Raw genomic sequence first — 16864 nt, forward strand, 5'->3', positions numbered from 1 at the left:
AATATTTATTTATTTTTGGCTATGTCAGGTCTTAGTTGCAGCTCAGGGGCTCCAGAACATGTGAGTTCAGTAATTGTGGCTGGCAGGCTTGGTTGCCTCACGAGGCAAGTGGGATCTTAGTTCCCCCATCAGAGATTGAACCCATGTCCCCTGCACTGGTAGGCAGACAATTCTTGACAACTGGACCACCAAGGAAGTCCCAAAATTCCCTGATTTCTGATGGAGGCAACTGGGAGTGGGGTTAATGCCATTGATCAAGATGGGGATGCAGGAGAGGAGTTTGGAGGAAGATGATGGATTCAGATTACACTGAGTATAGAGGGTTTGTGGGACATTCTGGTGGAGACAGTCAAGGGGCAGCTGGATATTTAGGCCTATAACTCCAAGGAGAAGTCTAATCTGGAGAAACACAGGAGCCATCAGAATCTACAGGGACATTGACAATAGAATCATTGTCAGTTCGGTGGCTCTGCAGCCTGCTTTGAAGATGAGTTTAGTCAACAGTTTTACCCCAGCAGAGTGGATGGGTCCTGTAAGATACAGACTACAAGGGTCTATTGTATTCTGCTCTTCAGGAGGTCACTGGTAACCATGGAAGAAAGAATTTTGGTGGCATTGTGGGAGTGTAAACCAGATTGCAGTGGGCTGCAGAATGAATGGGAGGTGAGAAAGAGAAGACAGAAAACGTGGACCCCTTTGGGGAGAAGTTTTGGATGAGAGGCGGAAGCAAGAGCTTCATCCCCCTCAAAGGCCACCTTCCATCTCTTGGAGGAACTTGGCAAAGAGGATTGGGAGAATCTGGAGGCTGAATCAGATGTTCCATGGACCCCAGATCACACCAGGGAGGCAAGCTGGGAGTCGCCAAAGGCCTAGGGAACCTTAAACTTACAAGTCTCAAAACTAAACCTGCTGTGCCTACCTTTCTCTACCTATTCCAAATCCAGTCTACCATCTTCTCCATCCAAGTAATCGTCCATAACTCAAATCTGCCCATGTTTCTGCCCTACCTACAACCCCCCAGCAACTACTTTCGCCACTCTCACCTCACCTCCCTGAACTGGCATTCAAAACCCTACTTTCCAGAGTTCCCTGGCAGTGCAGTGGTTAGGACTCAGTACTTTTGCTGCTGTGGTCTGAGTTCAATCCCCGGTCGAGGAACAAAGATCTCACAAGCCGTGTAGAGCAGCCAAAAACAAACAAACAAAAAACTCTACTTCCCTCTGCATCTTCACCTCCACAGTCTTCACTACCCCCTCATCCTCTACCCAGGCCTCCTGGAGCCACAGAAATTCCCAGTGAACTCTGCTCTCCCACCTTCATTAGCCTACTAGTCATCTTAGACTCAGTCTACTCAAACACCACCTCTTTTGAGTTAGCTACTCCCTCCTTGGAGAGAACCAGGACCTTGCCCACACCTCTCTCAGAACTCAGGTAGAATGAATTACTCTGTGTCTATTTGTTGACATGGCTTTCCCCACACTGGACCATGCTTGCTATGGGACCAAGGTCCCCATTATTCCTTATTCCTTATCCCCTTATTCCTCTCTGAATCATCAGCACCTGGCGAGGGCTGAGTTCCCAGCAAGCGCCAAAGAATGTGAAGTGGAGATCCACCCAGAGTACCCATCATGAGAGGGTAAATGTTTAAAATATGAAGTACTTCACTGACCCTTTGATCCACCAGTCAAAACCTTGAATCTGCAGGGTTCTCTCCCTTCCCCCCTTTCCTTTCTCCCTAATTGTACTAATACATTCAGATTAACTTCTCTTAAGGGAAAGAAAAGGCAGGCTCTGGACAACTATATCTTTAAGTCATATGCTACAGTGTCTCCTACGGACCAGGTTGAGGCAGCTCTATGAGGGTGTGCCGCAGTGCAAGAGCCCTGGGTTCCTTCTCTAGGAACCTAACCTTGATTTTTTTTTTCCTTTTACAAACTATGTAACCTCTCTGAACATTAGTTCAGATGGATGTGGTTACGAATACTATTACCTAAAAGAACTGTGGAGAGAATCAGGTGCAATACTCATGCAAAAGCCCTACATGATGTTACTTTATATTAGGCTTTTGTTCAGTTCAGTTCAGTCGCTCAGTCGTGTCCAACTCTTTGAAACCCCATGGACTGCAACACACCAGTCTTCCTTGTCCATCACCAACTCCTGGAGCTTACTCAAACTCATGTCCACCGAGTCAGTGATGCCATCCAACCATCTCATCCTCTGTCATACCCTTCTCCTCCTGCCTTCAATCTTTCCCAGCATCAGGGTCTTTTCAAATGAGTCAGTTCTTTGTATCAGCTGGCCAAAGGATTGGAGTTTCAGCTTCAGCATCAGTCCTTCCCATGAATATCCAGGACTGATTTCCTTTAGGATGAACTGGGTGGATCTGCTTGCAGCCAAGGGACTCTCAAGAGTCTTCTCCAACACCACAGTTCAAAAGCATCAATTCTTCTGCGCTCAGCTTTCTTTATAGTCCAACTCTCACATTCACACATGACTACTGGAAAAAACATAGTGTTGACTAGATGGACCTTTGCTGGCAAAGTAATGTCTCTGCTTTTTGATATGCTGTCTAGGTTGGTCATAGGTTTTCTTATAAGGAGCAAGTGTCTTTTAATTTCATGGTTGCAGTCACCATCTACAGTGATTTTGGAGCCCAAGAAAATAAAGTCTGTCACTGTTTCTATTGTTTCCCCATCTATTTGCCATGAAGTGATGGGACCAGATGCCATGATCTTAGTTTTCTGAATGTGGAGTTTTAAGCCAACTTTTTCACTCTCCTCTTTCACCCTCATCAAGAGGCTCTTCAGTTCTTCGCTTTCTGTCGTAAGTGTGGCCTATTAGTGTCAGGACACCAACAAGTTGCATTTGCTGTTTCAAATGACTAAAAGACACTCTCCAGATAATACCGCTCTTCCAAATTTCTCTAAAAGGAGAACTTCTGTTTACGCCCGACTCCTCAGGCCCATTTAAGACAACTATAAGTGAAGCCCCGCCTCCTCAATCTGTAAGCCACGCCTCTTTCCGTACATTTTACGTTGTAGGGCCCTTCAGTGTTGATTGACATCTTGATTCACCAATAATAAGTAAAAGTCCCGTAACGTCCGGTGAGGGGGCAGGACTTCCTCGCTGTTGCTAAGACACTCTTGTTTCGCTCCTTGACAACCCTGGCGGGGGTGCGCTCGCTGAGGCCTTAGCTCCGGCCCCCTCGGGAGCAGGTGAGGCCACGGGGTGCGGCGGGCAACGGGGCGGGGAGGGCCGGCCCGAAGCGGGGCCGGGAGGCATTGCGGGGCGGGCGGGGCCTCGCCCACCGCGGAGGCCCCACCTCAACCTCCTGCCTGTTGGTCCCCAGTTCCAGATCCTCCCAACCCCCATCCTCCTCACGCCCCCACCCCCCCGCGCCGCCACCACTACTTCGGGGACCTGCGAGCTCTGTCGAGACAGTTTAGCTGTCGCTACTCTGCAGGCCCTCCTGAGATCCCCTCCAGCTTCACGTTCCCCCGTCCTCTCTAAGCCGACTCCCCCTGCACCTTGATCCCCCATCATTCGCAGAGTAACCCCCTTCTCCCGCGGCTGGGCGGGTGGTCGCCATCGCCTCCTCACAGACCGCTTGAGTTGGACAGTTGACGACTGTCTGGGAGTCGAGGCTGGTCATTTCCCTCTTTGGGCCTCAGTTTCCCTATTTGTAAATGAGAAGTTAGGTTGAATGATCCCTAAAGTCTCTTTGACTCTGACGTTCCAGGATGTGATTCTTTGACCCAACTGTAGACTTCCCCGAGGACGTGATCCTCATGGGAAGTTTGGAGTGTAGTGAAAAGGACTTTGTTGTTGTTCAGTCGCTCAGTCGTGTCCTCCAACTCTTTGCGACCCCATGGACTGCAGCACACCAGGCTTCCCTGTCCTTCACCGTCTCCTGGAGAAAAGGACTTAGCAAACCTAATTTGGATTCCCAGCTTCAGGACCCTAGCAAGTTCTCTAATCTCCCTGGAGTCCAGCCTGAGTATATACAGAATTAGGATACTATAGCATATCTCCTCGGGGGATTCTGAGAATAATATGAACTTCCTTCCTTTGTCTCATATTTCCGCGCATTTCCCTCCCTCTGAGAATCACCCTGTTTCTCCGTTTCACCCTCCAATTCACATCTCCAGCTCAGATATTTCTCCTGGGCTTCCATCGTTAGTGAGACTTTGGGGGTGGGGGTTGAAATAGAGATTGCTTTATTGATATAGTGATTGGACTTGATGGCTCCCCTCCTCCCCTTGGTAATATCCATGATTCTGTGATCCCCTGCTCCTGAGGAGATACCTCCATTTGCATATCTCACCAACAAATTAAACTCAGTAATTCAAACATCAAAGTGTCCCGCATTCTCTGTCTGTCCATCTGTTCAACCTGAATTCTCCTGTCTCTTTCAGTTAGATCACCATCTTCCTGGGGCATCATCTGCCCCTCTGCTGTGCTCATCCCACTTAGGCAGTGTCACATCTTTGTTTCTGCCTCTGCAAGGATCTCATAGTCTCTCCATGTCTGAAGCCATCATCCTGGTTCAAGTTTTTAATGCCTGTCACCCAGGCCATCGCTATAGCTTCCTAACTGGTGTTCCTACCCCCAGTCTCTCCTCCTGTTAACCCAGTCCACCAGAGTAATTGTCAGAACACAGCCATGTCACCAGCCCCCAGGAGACCTCCAAAGGACTTCTCCTTCTCCACTAAGAATATGCGTATTTCTTAAGCCTGGGTCTCAGGGCTCTTCTCCACATCCACAACCCCATCCCAGCCTCCTTCCCAGCATGCCTCCTCTCTTCTCATTTGCCAGGTTCTTTCCTCTGGCCAAATTGGACTGTTGGACTTTCCCATAAAACCCTTTGAGCTTTCTGCTTCCACATCACTGTGTTTGCTCATCACTCTGCCTGGAATGTCTTCCTCACCTTGCCCACCAGTCAGGATTCCCACTCACCTATTAAGGTCTGACTCAAATGCTGCCCCTGCCACCACATGCTCACTGTCCTCTCCCCTGTCCTCCAGAATTCTCCTCTTCCCTCTAGTTCCGTGTCTGTCTGGTGGCACTTCCTGTTCTCTGCCATGAACCATAGTTAGTTCCTTGGGTGTGTGTGTTGTTCCCTCATATTAGATTGTATGCTCCTTGAAAGCGGAGACTCTCTCTTGCTTATAGCAGAGCAGTTGAGAAAGTTTAGTCCTAAAGTCATATATGGCTGAGTCCATCCTGGCTCATCCATTTATCAGCTGGGTGGGAAGTCACTTTGCTTTGCTTTGCTCAGCCTGAATGACCATCAGGGAAGTAGGGATAATAGTGCTTGTCTGACGGAGTTCTTAGGGGGAGTAAATGAGATCCTCGACATAAAACACCCATCCTGTTGCCTTGCTCAAGGTCAGTGCTCAGTAGATGTTATTGAAGGGATTTGATAGGGCCCCCCTTCCCAGGGGGCAAATGAAATACAGTTTAATTAGAGTTTAGATATTTGTTGGGCTTCTGCCACGTGCCAGACACTGGACACTGCTCTGGGGGTATCTACAGGAGAGCAGAGCAAGTCCTTCATCCCCGGGAAATTGTCTGGACTCACGATGCACTGCTGAGTCGTGACTGGCTATGAGACGTCACCAGTAATTAGTGATTATGAATGATTTTTTTAAAAAGTAAGTCAGTGCTAACTCCAGTTTATTTTTGTGATAACATCATGCTTAGTCACTTACGTTCAAATCTGTTCTCTTGAGTGGGAAAGGGGGGAGTAGGTGTGAAAGGGGGGGTGGGGAGGAGGCGGGTAAGAGACTTAGTAACCCACGTCTGTAGTAAGCAGCTGTCCCCTTCTGATGGCTCTGATAGGTGATGCTTTGTGTCTTGACTGAAGTGTGTGGATCGCATCCAAACTTGGCCATGTCCATGAGGGAGAACCATATGAGTCAGTATGGTTTATTACATCATCTCATACATAAAGAAAATGTCTTGATCTCTCTCTCTCCATCTCTCCATCTTTCTTTCCCTCCCTCCCCCTGGTTTAAGGCACATCAGAAGTTTTCACCAGACATCAGTGAAATGAAAAAATATAAGGGGGATGTGAAAAAACAAACCAAAACCCTTTGTGTACATGAAAGGTAATTGTCTTCTCGAGGACTGTTCTTTATCCTGCAATCATCACTTTCTTACTCTTGAAACTTTCTTTTATAGTAGATGATGTATTTCAAACTGATGTGAAACCTAGACGGTCCGTGTTGTTTCCGGACCTCCCTGATATCTTAGGTGAATGCCTTCAAGTCCTCCGTTCCTTTCTCTTCACCTTACGAGCCTCACCTTTTGTCTGCCAGAAGGCGGAGGGCTGACTTGTCAGGGGAGGGCAGGAGGATGTCCGAGGTGCCGAGGGTGTGTGTGGCCTCACTACGGCCGGAACCAGCAGGCCCATGTGGGCAGGAGTCTGGACTGCTGGCTGCCAAGGATGGACACTGTTTGTGTTACTGTCTTGCCTCCTACTTGCTCGGGACAGGAGAGAAAGCACGGAAGGTAGAGAAGAGTAGATAAGGATTCAGATCCTGGCTGTGTCCCTCCAGGTCAGCCCCCAGACCTCTCTGAGGTGCCTTGTCTGAGAACTGCTAGTGGGTGCTGCCCCCACAGGTTGTTCTGGGATGAAATGAGACAGCAGGTTTGAAAGCAATGTATCACTCACTGCACCAGAGCTCCCCCGGCCCTACTGTGTTTGCAGAATTCCCTTGTGACTCCTTCCTGCCTCAGTACTAACGGCACAGAGCGGGAGCTCAATGAGTGTTGGTTTGTTTGCCTGAGCGTTTCGCTGTTTAGTTGGCTGGGATTCAAAGGACACTTCCTCCCGCGCCAGTAACAAAAGCTGACATTGACTGTGAAGTAGAGTCTGTTTTTAGACCCAGTTTCCAGATGAGAAAACTGAGGCCTGGAGAGGTTAAACACTTATCTGAGACAGTCCGAGGTGTGAAGCCAGACCTTCTTGTGGAGCCTGTACTCACAACCATAAAGCTATGCTCCACACATGTCCTCCCATCTCTCTGATGCTGGAAAGAGGTCAAGGCGGCAAGCTGTGGTCTGCGAACCAAGCTTATTCCAGGTGCTGAGTGGCTGGAGGGGGTGGTGAGGGGCCTGCTGGCAGACCCTTTTGGCTTTGTTTCCCAGAATTCATTCATTTTTCCTTCCTCCTTCCCACATCCCCTAACCCACTTAAGGATTCTTCCCAAACATTTCAGAAGCAAAAGAATAAATAGTGACTGAGGTCAGTCCACAAAAGAACAAAGGACACGGGCTTTGACAAGATGATGAGATGAGGAGCCCAGCTCATTGCCGAGGAGAAGCCTCGTGTCAGACATGGGCGAGGCTGTGTAAGGCTCCAGAAGGGCCCTTGGGTGAGAAGGAGAATAAAGGGCAGAGCAGGAGCAAGGCTGACGCTGGCTCTGTGTGCCCAGACGGGCCCTGGGGAGAGTCGCGCTCTGCTACCCAGCAGATTCGCGTGCCCTGGCCGGGAGCACACTTAAATTATTAAAGGGCTCTCTTTTAGACCTGACGCAACTGCTTTCTGGCCTGGACCTGTCAGGCACACACTCGTTTGCATGGAAGATTGATAAGGTTATTAAAACTTGAGTTGTGCTATTTTGGGTAACATTCTTTCAGCAGGGTTTTAAAATCGGAGCTGAATGACTATAGCTCTGCTATAATGATACAGTGTCATAAAAAATTCTACCTTTGCACATTTGGGGACACCTTGTCTATAACTGTTCCTTTTCATTCTGAGTCTCATCCCTTGTGGATCCCCAGAAGTGTGTGTAGAGGTTAGGAAAAGCCACTTGCAGTCATGATCTTTAATAAATGTGGCCGAAAGATGTGGACGAAGTCCCAGCTGATAATGTGGTGGTGGTTAGAGCAGCGAGGTGCTGGGTGCAGAGGGCCCTACGGTTTCCAAATGCTCTCGTGCATATATACTTGGTGCTCACGACAGCTCCCTGAGAAGGACAAGGTGGGATCATCCCATTTCGCAGAGGAGGACACCAAGGCTCAGGAGGTTAAATTACTTGCCTCAGGCTGCAAAGCAGGGAAGAGGGCAGAACTGCTTTCGGTTTTAGAGCTGGTACTCTAGCCTCAATGCCCCACCTCATAGTCTTGTATCTTCTCTATCAGGTGATATCCCACCCACCCCACCCCCCTAAAAAAAAACTGTCCCAGTGGCTTTCCCACTTTGTTCCTGAAGAATGGGCTTTGATAACACCTCTGAAGTGTGGTTTCATCCAAGATTCCACATGCTGAAGCAGAGTCCGAGCAGTGTTCACGGACCCTGAGGTCCCCGAGGGCAGACGTGTGCATGGTTGCCTCTGAGCTCCCCTCCACGCTGGCTCTTGTTAGCCCAGAGGCCGAATTGAATCGGATTGAAATATTTGGGTGGAAGGGACCTAAAGCAGCTGCTTCAGCGTCATAAGTTGTTCCCACTTGAAAGTCTCAGGAGACAGCAAAGCTTACAAAGGAAGTAATCCTTTTACATCAGTGTAGCCCCCACCTTCTGTCACCCCTTGATGATGTGGGGGAGGAGGCAACAAAGTGGCCTTTACCAAATACTGCAAGGAGGACGGGGGGATAGGGCCTTAATCGGAACGAGAAAGGACAAGTTGATTCACTGCCTTTTGTGAAATAAAGAAACTTAAGCAGAAAGTACAGTGAGATCGTACTTGGTCATTTGCCAGCTTATATATAGAGACAAACAGACACAGCTAATATCTGGGGGTACAAATGCCAAGGATGGTGAGATAAGAGGAGCCGTCTGTCTGCTGGAAAACCAGAGCATACCGGGGCAATGGGGGGGAGGACCCCCCCTGCCGGGCAGAGGGTGATGCCAGGCTTCCAGCTTCGCTTGAGGGAGCCAACCACATGGAGTAGCGCTGAGGATTTCTGCAGCACCAGAGAGGGGGATAAACTTGAAAGCACCGCCCAGAAAAAATGTGCCCAGAAAGCTCAAGGCTTGACCAAACAAGGATCAAGTTAGCCCTGTACAGGGAGACACTGAAAGGGACGCTTTAACATTCCTCTCACTGCTGGGATCATGGGAGCCGTGCTAGTGGTCATGCCTCGGGGCGAGGTGTGTGGACGCCCACCTCGTGTGCTTGCTGTGTGCGGGCCCTGTAATGTGAGGACGGTGTTAGGGTCACCTGTGTCGGAGACCATCCCAGGTCAGCTGCAGCTCTGCCGCTCAGTAGCTGAGTGACCTCAGGGTGGTGATGCCTCCCTTACATGCAGGACCTAACTCATGGGGTGGTTGGTGACGCAGGGCCAAGTAAATGCACGTGGAGTACTTGGAACAGCGTCTGGCCCACAGGAAACCCAACCAATGTCACCCGTCATTACCTACCGGTTACTACGCTGGGCATCTTCAGGGTTCAGGGGCTGTGCAATGAAAATTAAATTTATTTGGAAATGTGAGCGATGCTGGAATATGATAACATTATTTGGCTGTATTTGCATACCAACTCAGTCCTGTCCAACTCTTTTCAACCCCATGGACTATAGCCCGCCAGGCTCCTCTTGTCTGTGGGACTCTCCAGGTAAGAACACTGGAGTGGGTTGCCATTTCCTCCTCCAGGGGATCATCTCAAGTCAGGGATCAAACCTGCGGCTTCTGCATTGCCGGGAGATTCTCTACTACTGAGCCATCAGGGACACCCATTTGTCCAGTAAGGATAGTTAAAAGCGGCTTAATGATGTGGTGGTTTGTTTTCATTTATATTAGTTGTACTTCTGAGATTAAAAGTTCTTTGAGTTATAGGATAAATTGACTTGTAGGATAGAGAGAAACACTGAGTTTCAAGCACTGCTTCCAGTCATTTAGGATCCAGGCCCATCTTTTAAGGAAAAGCCCCATCTGTTTTTCCATAAGATTTGGAAAGAAAAAAGAAATCTACGCATGTGTATAACTTTTCCATCATATCCTTGTGTGAATCTCCGGGGAGCCAGAGGGAGAGAAAAACAGTTTGCTGGGTGTTTGCTGAGTGCCTACTACGTGCCTGGCCTACACCATCTCATTTGATTCTCGTAACAGCCCCACGAGGTAGATGTGACCACCTTCATGTTACTGATGAGAAATCTGAGGCCCAAAACCACATAACTAGTGAGCGGAAGGACCAGTAACTAAGGCCTGAGCCTCCCAACTCCTGGGCCAGCCGGATAGGACAGGGTGGCCGAAGGGAGTGGACGAGAAGAGGCAGGCTGCCTGGCATGCCAAGGAGGGCGCAGAGTGTCACTGGTCACATTTCTCCTCTAGAGCCAGGACCTGCAGAAGGAGGCACTTGCTTGCCCATAAGCCCAGAACTGTTGAACACGACCTGACATTTCACTTCCTGACCACGTCTGCCAGGAAGCAAGGACAATGTACATAGTAGCCTAGCAGAGAAGCCAAGTTCGTTAATTGCAAGCTGAAGGCTCCACCCTCAGCCTGGCCGGCAGTCAGTATTTGTCTTGATAATGACAGTGTGGGCTTGCAGCATCGTACCAGCGTGTTCTTAACTGGGTCCCAGCATCTCGTGTTGACTCATCCTCCCGTCTCCAGACTTGCTGGCCATTTGGAAAGGGATGTGGAGGAGTTGAGACGGGGAGGTGTCAGATTGTTACTGAGACATTTCTAATCTGTGATGTATAGTTTTTAAGCCAACTCGTTTCTCCTGGTTTTTCCTGTTTTCTACAGCACCCCCTGGGGAAAGACATTTTCTGCTTCCACCAAGCTGGCAGGGCCTGCTTCCTGAATCTCCTGGGTGTGTCTTAATTACCAGTCCCAGCACCTCCTGAAAGCATCCCTCTCTCCTCCTGGTCACAGTGGAAATATCATGGGAGAAACAGAAGGGAAGAAAGATGAGGCTGATTATAAACGACTGCAGACCTTCCCTCTGGTCAGGGTAAGGCCCGGGGGAGGGAGGCACGTGGCCAGCAGGGCCCAAGCGCCTTAGAGAGAGAGGTGAGGGGGAGCTTATCCCCACAGGATAGCATTGGGAGGAGGTTATGACAGGCTCTGCTGGCCAGTCTAGAGACCGAGGGGGCGCCCACAGTGATTCATTCATTCATTCATCCATTCATTCATTCAATAATTACTTAGGCCACCTACTATATACCGGGCGCTGTTCTGGGCACTGTGGATACGGGAATGAACAAGACAGAAGCCTGGCCCACGTGGAAAAAAGGTTTAAAGGACATAATTTCAGGTCACAAGTGCCCTGAAGAAAAATAAAGCAGAAGGAAGGAGCTGGAGAGTAAAGATTGGCTTCTGGAAAGAGTTCTCTGATCAGAGACCTAAATAAAGTTAGGGAGCACGCCTTGTGAGAGTCTGGAGAACATTCTCTAGGCAGGGGAAGCAGCAGGCATGGAAAGCCTGAGCAAGCTCAGCATCTGGAAGGCGCAGGAAGAAGGCCAGTGTGGCTGGAATGAGTGCCAAGTGAGGGGGCACAGGACGTGAGTGTCAGCGTGACAGCCAGGCCAGCCTCCCAGGCCTGGGGGCCACAGTGAGAAATGGGGATCCCATCCTGACTTCAAAGGGAAACAGTCAAGAGCCTTCAGCAGAGGAGTAGGAGTCTGGTGATCTGTTTAATGTTTCTGAAAGAGCCCTCCAGCTATTGGATGGAGAGTGGATTTTAGGGAACCCGAGTGGAAGCGGGGAGACCAAACAGGATGCTACTGCAGAGACCCAGGGAGAGAGAGGGTGGCCGGGTCCAGGTCATGAGCAGAGATGGCAAGACACGGTAGGGCTCTAGACAGAAGCTGAAGGGAGAGCAATGGAATTCAGCAGCGCACTGGATGCTGGGTATGAGGGAAAGCAGGCCACAGGGGACTGCCAGGCCTGGTTTTGTCCTGAGTGTGGGAGAGAAAAGTGTCGGTTACCAAGAGGGGGAAGACAGAGGACTAGGTTTGTGGGGGAACATCAAGCATTATCTTTCAGACCTCTGAGGCTGGCAAGTAGGCAGCTGGACATAGGAATCCAGAGCCCCAAAAAGAAGTCAAAGTAAGGATGAACATGTGGGAACCCTGCCTACATAGAAGATGTCTGCATCCACAGAGCAGGGCGGGATCCCTGCAGAGCAGGAGCTGGAGAAGAGGCGAGGGTGGAGACGGAGCCCAGGGGAAGAGGGCACCCAGAGAGGGCCGGGCAGAAAAGCAGGGGGCCCTCAGAGCGGCCGCACCATCTCTTCAGGACCTGAGCGAGTCAGCTGTGCCCTGAGGCTGCTGGTAAAGCGTCTCCGTGGCCAGCGTGCTCCTGCCTGGGCCAGCCGCCTTCCCCTGTGTGTCGCTGGTTGCACAGGGGCCCCGGGCGTAAGAGCCCACTAGGCCTCGCTCGGTTCCGTCAGCAGATGGGTCATCTCTCTGGGCTCTGCCCGTGCCTTAAGCTTGGAACGAGAGGCCAGCCCAGAAGATGGGTCACAGGCTAAGGCTGTCTCTGTTTGTCCCCCGCCCTGTCTTCAGCACTCGGACATGCCAGAGGAGATGCGAGTGGAGACCATGGAGCTGTGTGTCACGGCCTGTGAGAAATTCTCCAACAACAATGAGGTATCGCCATCAGTGCAGCCCCTCGTGTCTTGGGTGACCCCTGTGGCCCCAGTCCCCGCAGCCAGCTACACAGAGTGCCGCTGGGGCCAGGCTAGACCCTTCCTGGGAAGCTTTCAGAGCGTGGGGAAGGCCGGTGAAAGCAGAGGCTGGCGCTGTCTCAGGCACTGACCCAGTGCTAGAGGGAGAAGAGCCGGGGCACTTTCTCTGACGCCCCTGTCCACATGCACCATCTCAGGTGGGCTGCAAAATAGGTTACCTTACCCCTTGGCTCCATCCCAGTGGAGAACAGAGGCCCGCCCAGGCATTCATTCATGTATCCATTCATCCATCCAGCAAAGATGTTAAACACCATCCCTGTGCCAGGCACTGTCCTAGGTGCTGGCGACACCAGGTAGGCATGGACACAGGAAAAGTCATTCATCAGTCTGCTGGTGAACAAGAAGGAAGCCAGCATGGTGGCAGCCTGTGGGGGAGGCAGACCCTGCCCACTGCACCCGGCTTCAGGCCAGGCAGGCCCAAGCTCAGATCTCAGTCTCCAGCCCCTTCCTATGTCTTTAGCCTTGGACAGGCCAGTTCTCATCGCCGGGCCCCAGTTTCCCGGTCTGTGCCAGGGGGCGAGGATGCTGCCTCCTCGCTGGGTGCTCCTAAGGACAGACGTCCTGAAATGGTATGGGTGAGGCGCCTGGCATGGCGGCGGGACAGCAAGTGCCGGAGCCTGGGGCTTCACCCCGCGAAGGCCGGGCCTCTGCCCCTCCCGAGACCTCTTGAAAGAGCGAGCTCGGGAAGGACGGCAGGTGCCGCTGCCGCAGCTGAGAGAAGCAAGGCCGGCTTCTCTCCCAGAGCCCACCAGACGCGCCAGGGAAGGCCTCTGTGCTCCTTGAAGATAGCCCTGAGCCCTCGCTGTGACGATGGCCATGGCTCCATCCACGGCGATTGCTCCATCCGCGACGATCGCTCCATCCTCAGCATGCGCTCAGGGCTGCTGGCTCATTGAGGGCTGAGAGCAGCCTCCGAGCTCCAGCCGGGCCCGTCTCAGGCCCGATGCCCCGCCCCAGGCCCGATGCCCCGCCCTGCCGCCTCACCGGTGTCTTCCCACGGCTGAGGTAGAAAGTCCGCTTCTCCGTAGCCGCCCCTGGTAGGAGGGGCCGGAAACCCTGTCTGAAGGTTCCGAGAGCCGAACAGCAATCACGAGGCTACAAGGCCTCTCTCTGGCCAAGACGTCTGCTTTCCCCGCGAGGGCGCTGACTCACGCCCACTCTCACCCCCAAGCTGCCCCCCACCCGCCCGCCCCCGACGAGCCTGCTCTCGTTGCAGAGCGCTGCCAAGATGATCAAAGAGACCATGGACAAGAAGTTCGGCTCCTCCTGGCATGTGGTGATCGGCGAAGGCTTCGGCTTTGAGATCACACACGAGGTGAAGAACCTCCTCTACCTGTACTTCGGGGGGACCCTGGCTGTGTGTGTCTGGAAGTGCTCCTGACACATCGTCCCCCGCCCCACCCCCGCAGGCCTCTCCCCCAAAAGCTGTTCCCCTGGGAGCGGGGAGCAGCCACGGGCAGGTCCTGACTTCCCAGAGGAAAGCTGGGGTCTTTTCTTCGTTGCCCTGTATACCGTGTCCTGAGCCGCGCCCCGCGTGTGCATCCGCAGCCATCTCACGCTGAGTCCCCGGGTGTGGGGGGGCAGCAGGGGAGGGCTGGGGGGGTGGGGTGTGTGTGACAGGGTCAAAGGAGGGGCGGGGGGTGGCATTTTTTTCTCACAGGGACCTGCCAAGCCCCCACGCCTTCCCACACCCAGCACTGTGGGCAGGCGTCCGCCCGTTCTCGTCTTGACGGGGCCTGTGTGCAGATGGCCTCGAGGGAGCCTCTCCTCTTAGGGGGTCACTAGGGGCCCTCTCCTCGTCTTCTGGAGAAGCGGTGACCCCACCCCCAGAAGCCCCTTTTCCCGCCTGGCCCCGGGCTGAACATGCCACCGCGTCTCGTCCGGCCGACAGCTCCACAACCCCCTGGCTTTGGCATGAGGACCAAGCAGCCTGCCCCCCGCCCCGTCCCCGGCCCTCCCCCCACCTCGCCTCCACGTGTGCAGTTGGTAACCAGGGGCTGAGGGTGCGGGAACCGCGCCTGCGCGGTTTCTGGAAGTGTCACTGACCTCCGGTGAGACGCCTGGGCCAGGAGCGCCCTCGCCGCGAGGCCTGTTTCAGCAGGGAAACCTGGCCTGCCACTTACTTCTCATCAGGGACCGCATGCCGATTTGTACTTCTTATCTCTGCTGGGTTTTCTATATTCTTTTTGAGTGTGGGGAGAAGGGTTTTAGTAGAAGGGTGAATCCTATTTTACACAGCGGTCTTATTTATATATAAATGTCTTGGTTTTTACAATTAAAGTAACCAAAAACGGACCTTGATCTTGTAGTCTCTTGTGGGGGGAACTGGAGCCAGGCTCAGTATTGTCAGGCTGCGCGGGAGTCCCAGGAACCTGGTGAGGCTGCTGGTGTCTCAGCGCCCAGGCCCTGCGCCTCCCTGTTCCGTCACGGTGCAGGCCCTGGGGACACTGACTCGGGCACCCTGGTTGCCAGATTGAGCCACCGTAAAGACGCTTTCAGTCTCACATCATGTTGTTCTGTTCAGAGATGTTTCTTCAAGCATTCCCCCTGGGAATGGGGACACCGAGACGGAGAAGCCACAGACCCTGCCCTCAGTGAGTTTGCCGTCTATGGAGGAGGAGCACAGGAACCCAGTTGTTCCAACTGGACATGAAAAGTGATGAAATAAAAGAAGGGTCTTCCCTGCTGGTCCAGCGGTTAAGAATCCATGTGCCAGTGCAGGGGACACGGGCTCAATCCCTGGCCTAGGAAGATCCCACATCCCGTGGAGCAACTGAGCCTGGGCACTGCAGCTACTGAGCCTGGTCTGCAAGGAGAGAAGCCACCTCCACAAGTGGAGAGCAGCCCCCAATCATTGCAACTAGAGAATGCCCGAGCACAGCAAGGAAAAGCTGAAGCAACTAAAAATAAATTAATTTTTTAAAAAAGAGAGCAGAGGGCATGGTGGGGGTGGATGGAAGGCCTCCACGTCCAGCCTAGGGAGTGTCGGGGAGCCCCTGGCAGGGTGGGCCCTGAAAGCCAGCTCTCAAAGGAGAGAGGGATTTTCCCCAGGGAGGAGGTGCTCCGGGCCAAGTGATGCTGGGAGTAGATGCATGGCGTGAGGGGCCGCCCTGCAGACCCGAGAAGCCCCCTTCCCCCCAATCTGAGTCTTACCCCTAGAAATGCCGGGTCTGGGCAGACCTGGGCCAGCCTGTCCTGCTCCCCAGCCTACCTCCCGTTCCTGAGGTGGCTCACCAGGACATCCAGGCCTGGCAGCCCTGGGCCCTGGCCTGGTCACAGCCTCCTAAGGCTTTGAGTCCATTTGTCATGGGATCTGTCGACAGCTCTGCTGTGCGGCGCCCCATCCCTCCTCAGCTCTACTCAGAGACCCAGGCAGCTGAGCGGGGGGGAGCGCGGCAGACTGCTGGTGAATTTCACAAGTGTTCGCTGAGTTGCTGCTGGCGTCGGGTCCTGAGAAAAAGGAGGAGGTCAGGGTCACTGCCCCAAGGCTGGTTGCCTAGACCTAACTGTGGTCATCTAGACCTAACTGGTCATCTGACCCTCTGGGACTTGTGGGATGGGGGTTCGCTGGGGAGGGCAACTCCTTGACCTTGGACCTGCGCTGACCTGAGCCCTGGGCCACACCAGGTGCTGCAGGGGGCGGTTGGCGAGGCGTGCAGATGGGAATACAAGGAGGTGGGCGCTGAGGCCTGGAATAGCTACAGTTTATTAACTGCTGCCTTGGCAGCTGTTCTCGCCTCTAATCTGCCACACGTAGGTGCCACAAAGTAAGCCAGGCTCAGCGCGAATCCCAAGTGGTAGGGTGGCAGCCAGGGAGTGTGGGCTCTGAGGTCCACAGACCTGACTCAGGCCCAGCCCTGCTCTTCCTAACCTCGCTAGCCTCAGTGGCTTTGTCTGTAAAAATGGGGATAAAACGCACCAGCTCCTGAAGTTGCTGAGAGCCTCAGGTCTGCCCCCGGAGCAGACGGCACCCCCGCTTGGGGGTGCTGCCGTCTCCCCACCTTGGAGATGGGAACCCGCCTGACACTCAGCTGCTGCAAGACAGGGCGGAAAGTCAGCACGACGCTGCTGACCTCAGTGGCTCTCCTCTCTCCCCGCTGGAACCCATGCCAGCCGTGGTCACCCTAACCATCCTCCCAGGCCCCTCCCTGCTCACGGCCAGAGATTCAACAAGCAGTTGCTGACAGGGACTGAAAAGGAGAGGGTCGTGACCATTGGGCGGC

General features: G+C 53.0%; 1 protein-coding gene across 5 annotated transcripts; it reads left to right on the plus strand.

Annotated features, from left to right (window-relative positions):
* Window positions 1-3109: 3109 nt before the first annotated feature.
* DNAL4 (dynein axonemal light chain 4) lies at window positions 3110-15753 on the plus strand. Of its 5 annotated transcripts, none has more exons than XM_055566045.1 (5): window positions 3110-3215; window positions 10697-10904; window positions 12460-12543; window positions 13858-13956; window positions 15166-15753. In XM_055566045.1, exons 2-5 carry the CDS (start codon window positions 10836-10838, stop codon window positions 15292-15294), a joined length of 381 nt encoding a protein of 126 aa, XP_055422020.1. In that variant the 5' UTR covers window positions 3110-3215; window positions 10697-10835; the 3' UTR covers window positions 15295-15753. The 5 variants fall into 5 exon arrangements, with proteins under 5 accessions (XP_055422020.1, XP_055422021.1, XP_055422022.1 ...); XM_055566046.1 differs by lacking the exon at window positions 15166-15753 and adding an exon at window positions 14302-14936; XM_055566047.1 differs by lacking the exon at window positions 15166-15753 and adding an exon at window positions 14349-14936.
* Window positions 15754-16864: the final 1111 nt, after the last annotated feature.

Source organism: Bubalus kerabau, chromosome 1 (assembly GCF_029407905.1).
Source record: "Bubalus kerabau isolate K-KA32 ecotype Philippines breed swamp buffalo chromosome 1, PCC_UOA_SB_1v2, whole genome shotgun sequence".
Lineage (NCBI taxonomy): Eukaryota > Metazoa > Chordata > Mammalia > Artiodactyla > Bovidae > Bubalus > Bubalus kerabau.

Bases quoted from the DNA above. Each gene is read 5' to 3' on its own strand.
- DNAL4 (XM_055566044.1), top strand. From the start codon at position 10,836: ATGGGAGAAACAGAAGGGAAGAAAGATGAGGCTGATTATAAACGACTG. The intron at 10,905-12,459 runs GTAAGGCCCGGG...CCCTGTCTTCAG, and splicing joins AGACCTTCCCTCTGGTCAGG to CACTCGGACATGCCAGAGGA. The intron at 13,957-14,050 runs GTGAAGAACCTC...CCACCCCCGCAG, and splicing joins GCTTTGAGATCACACACGAG to GCCTCTCCCCCAAAAGCTGT.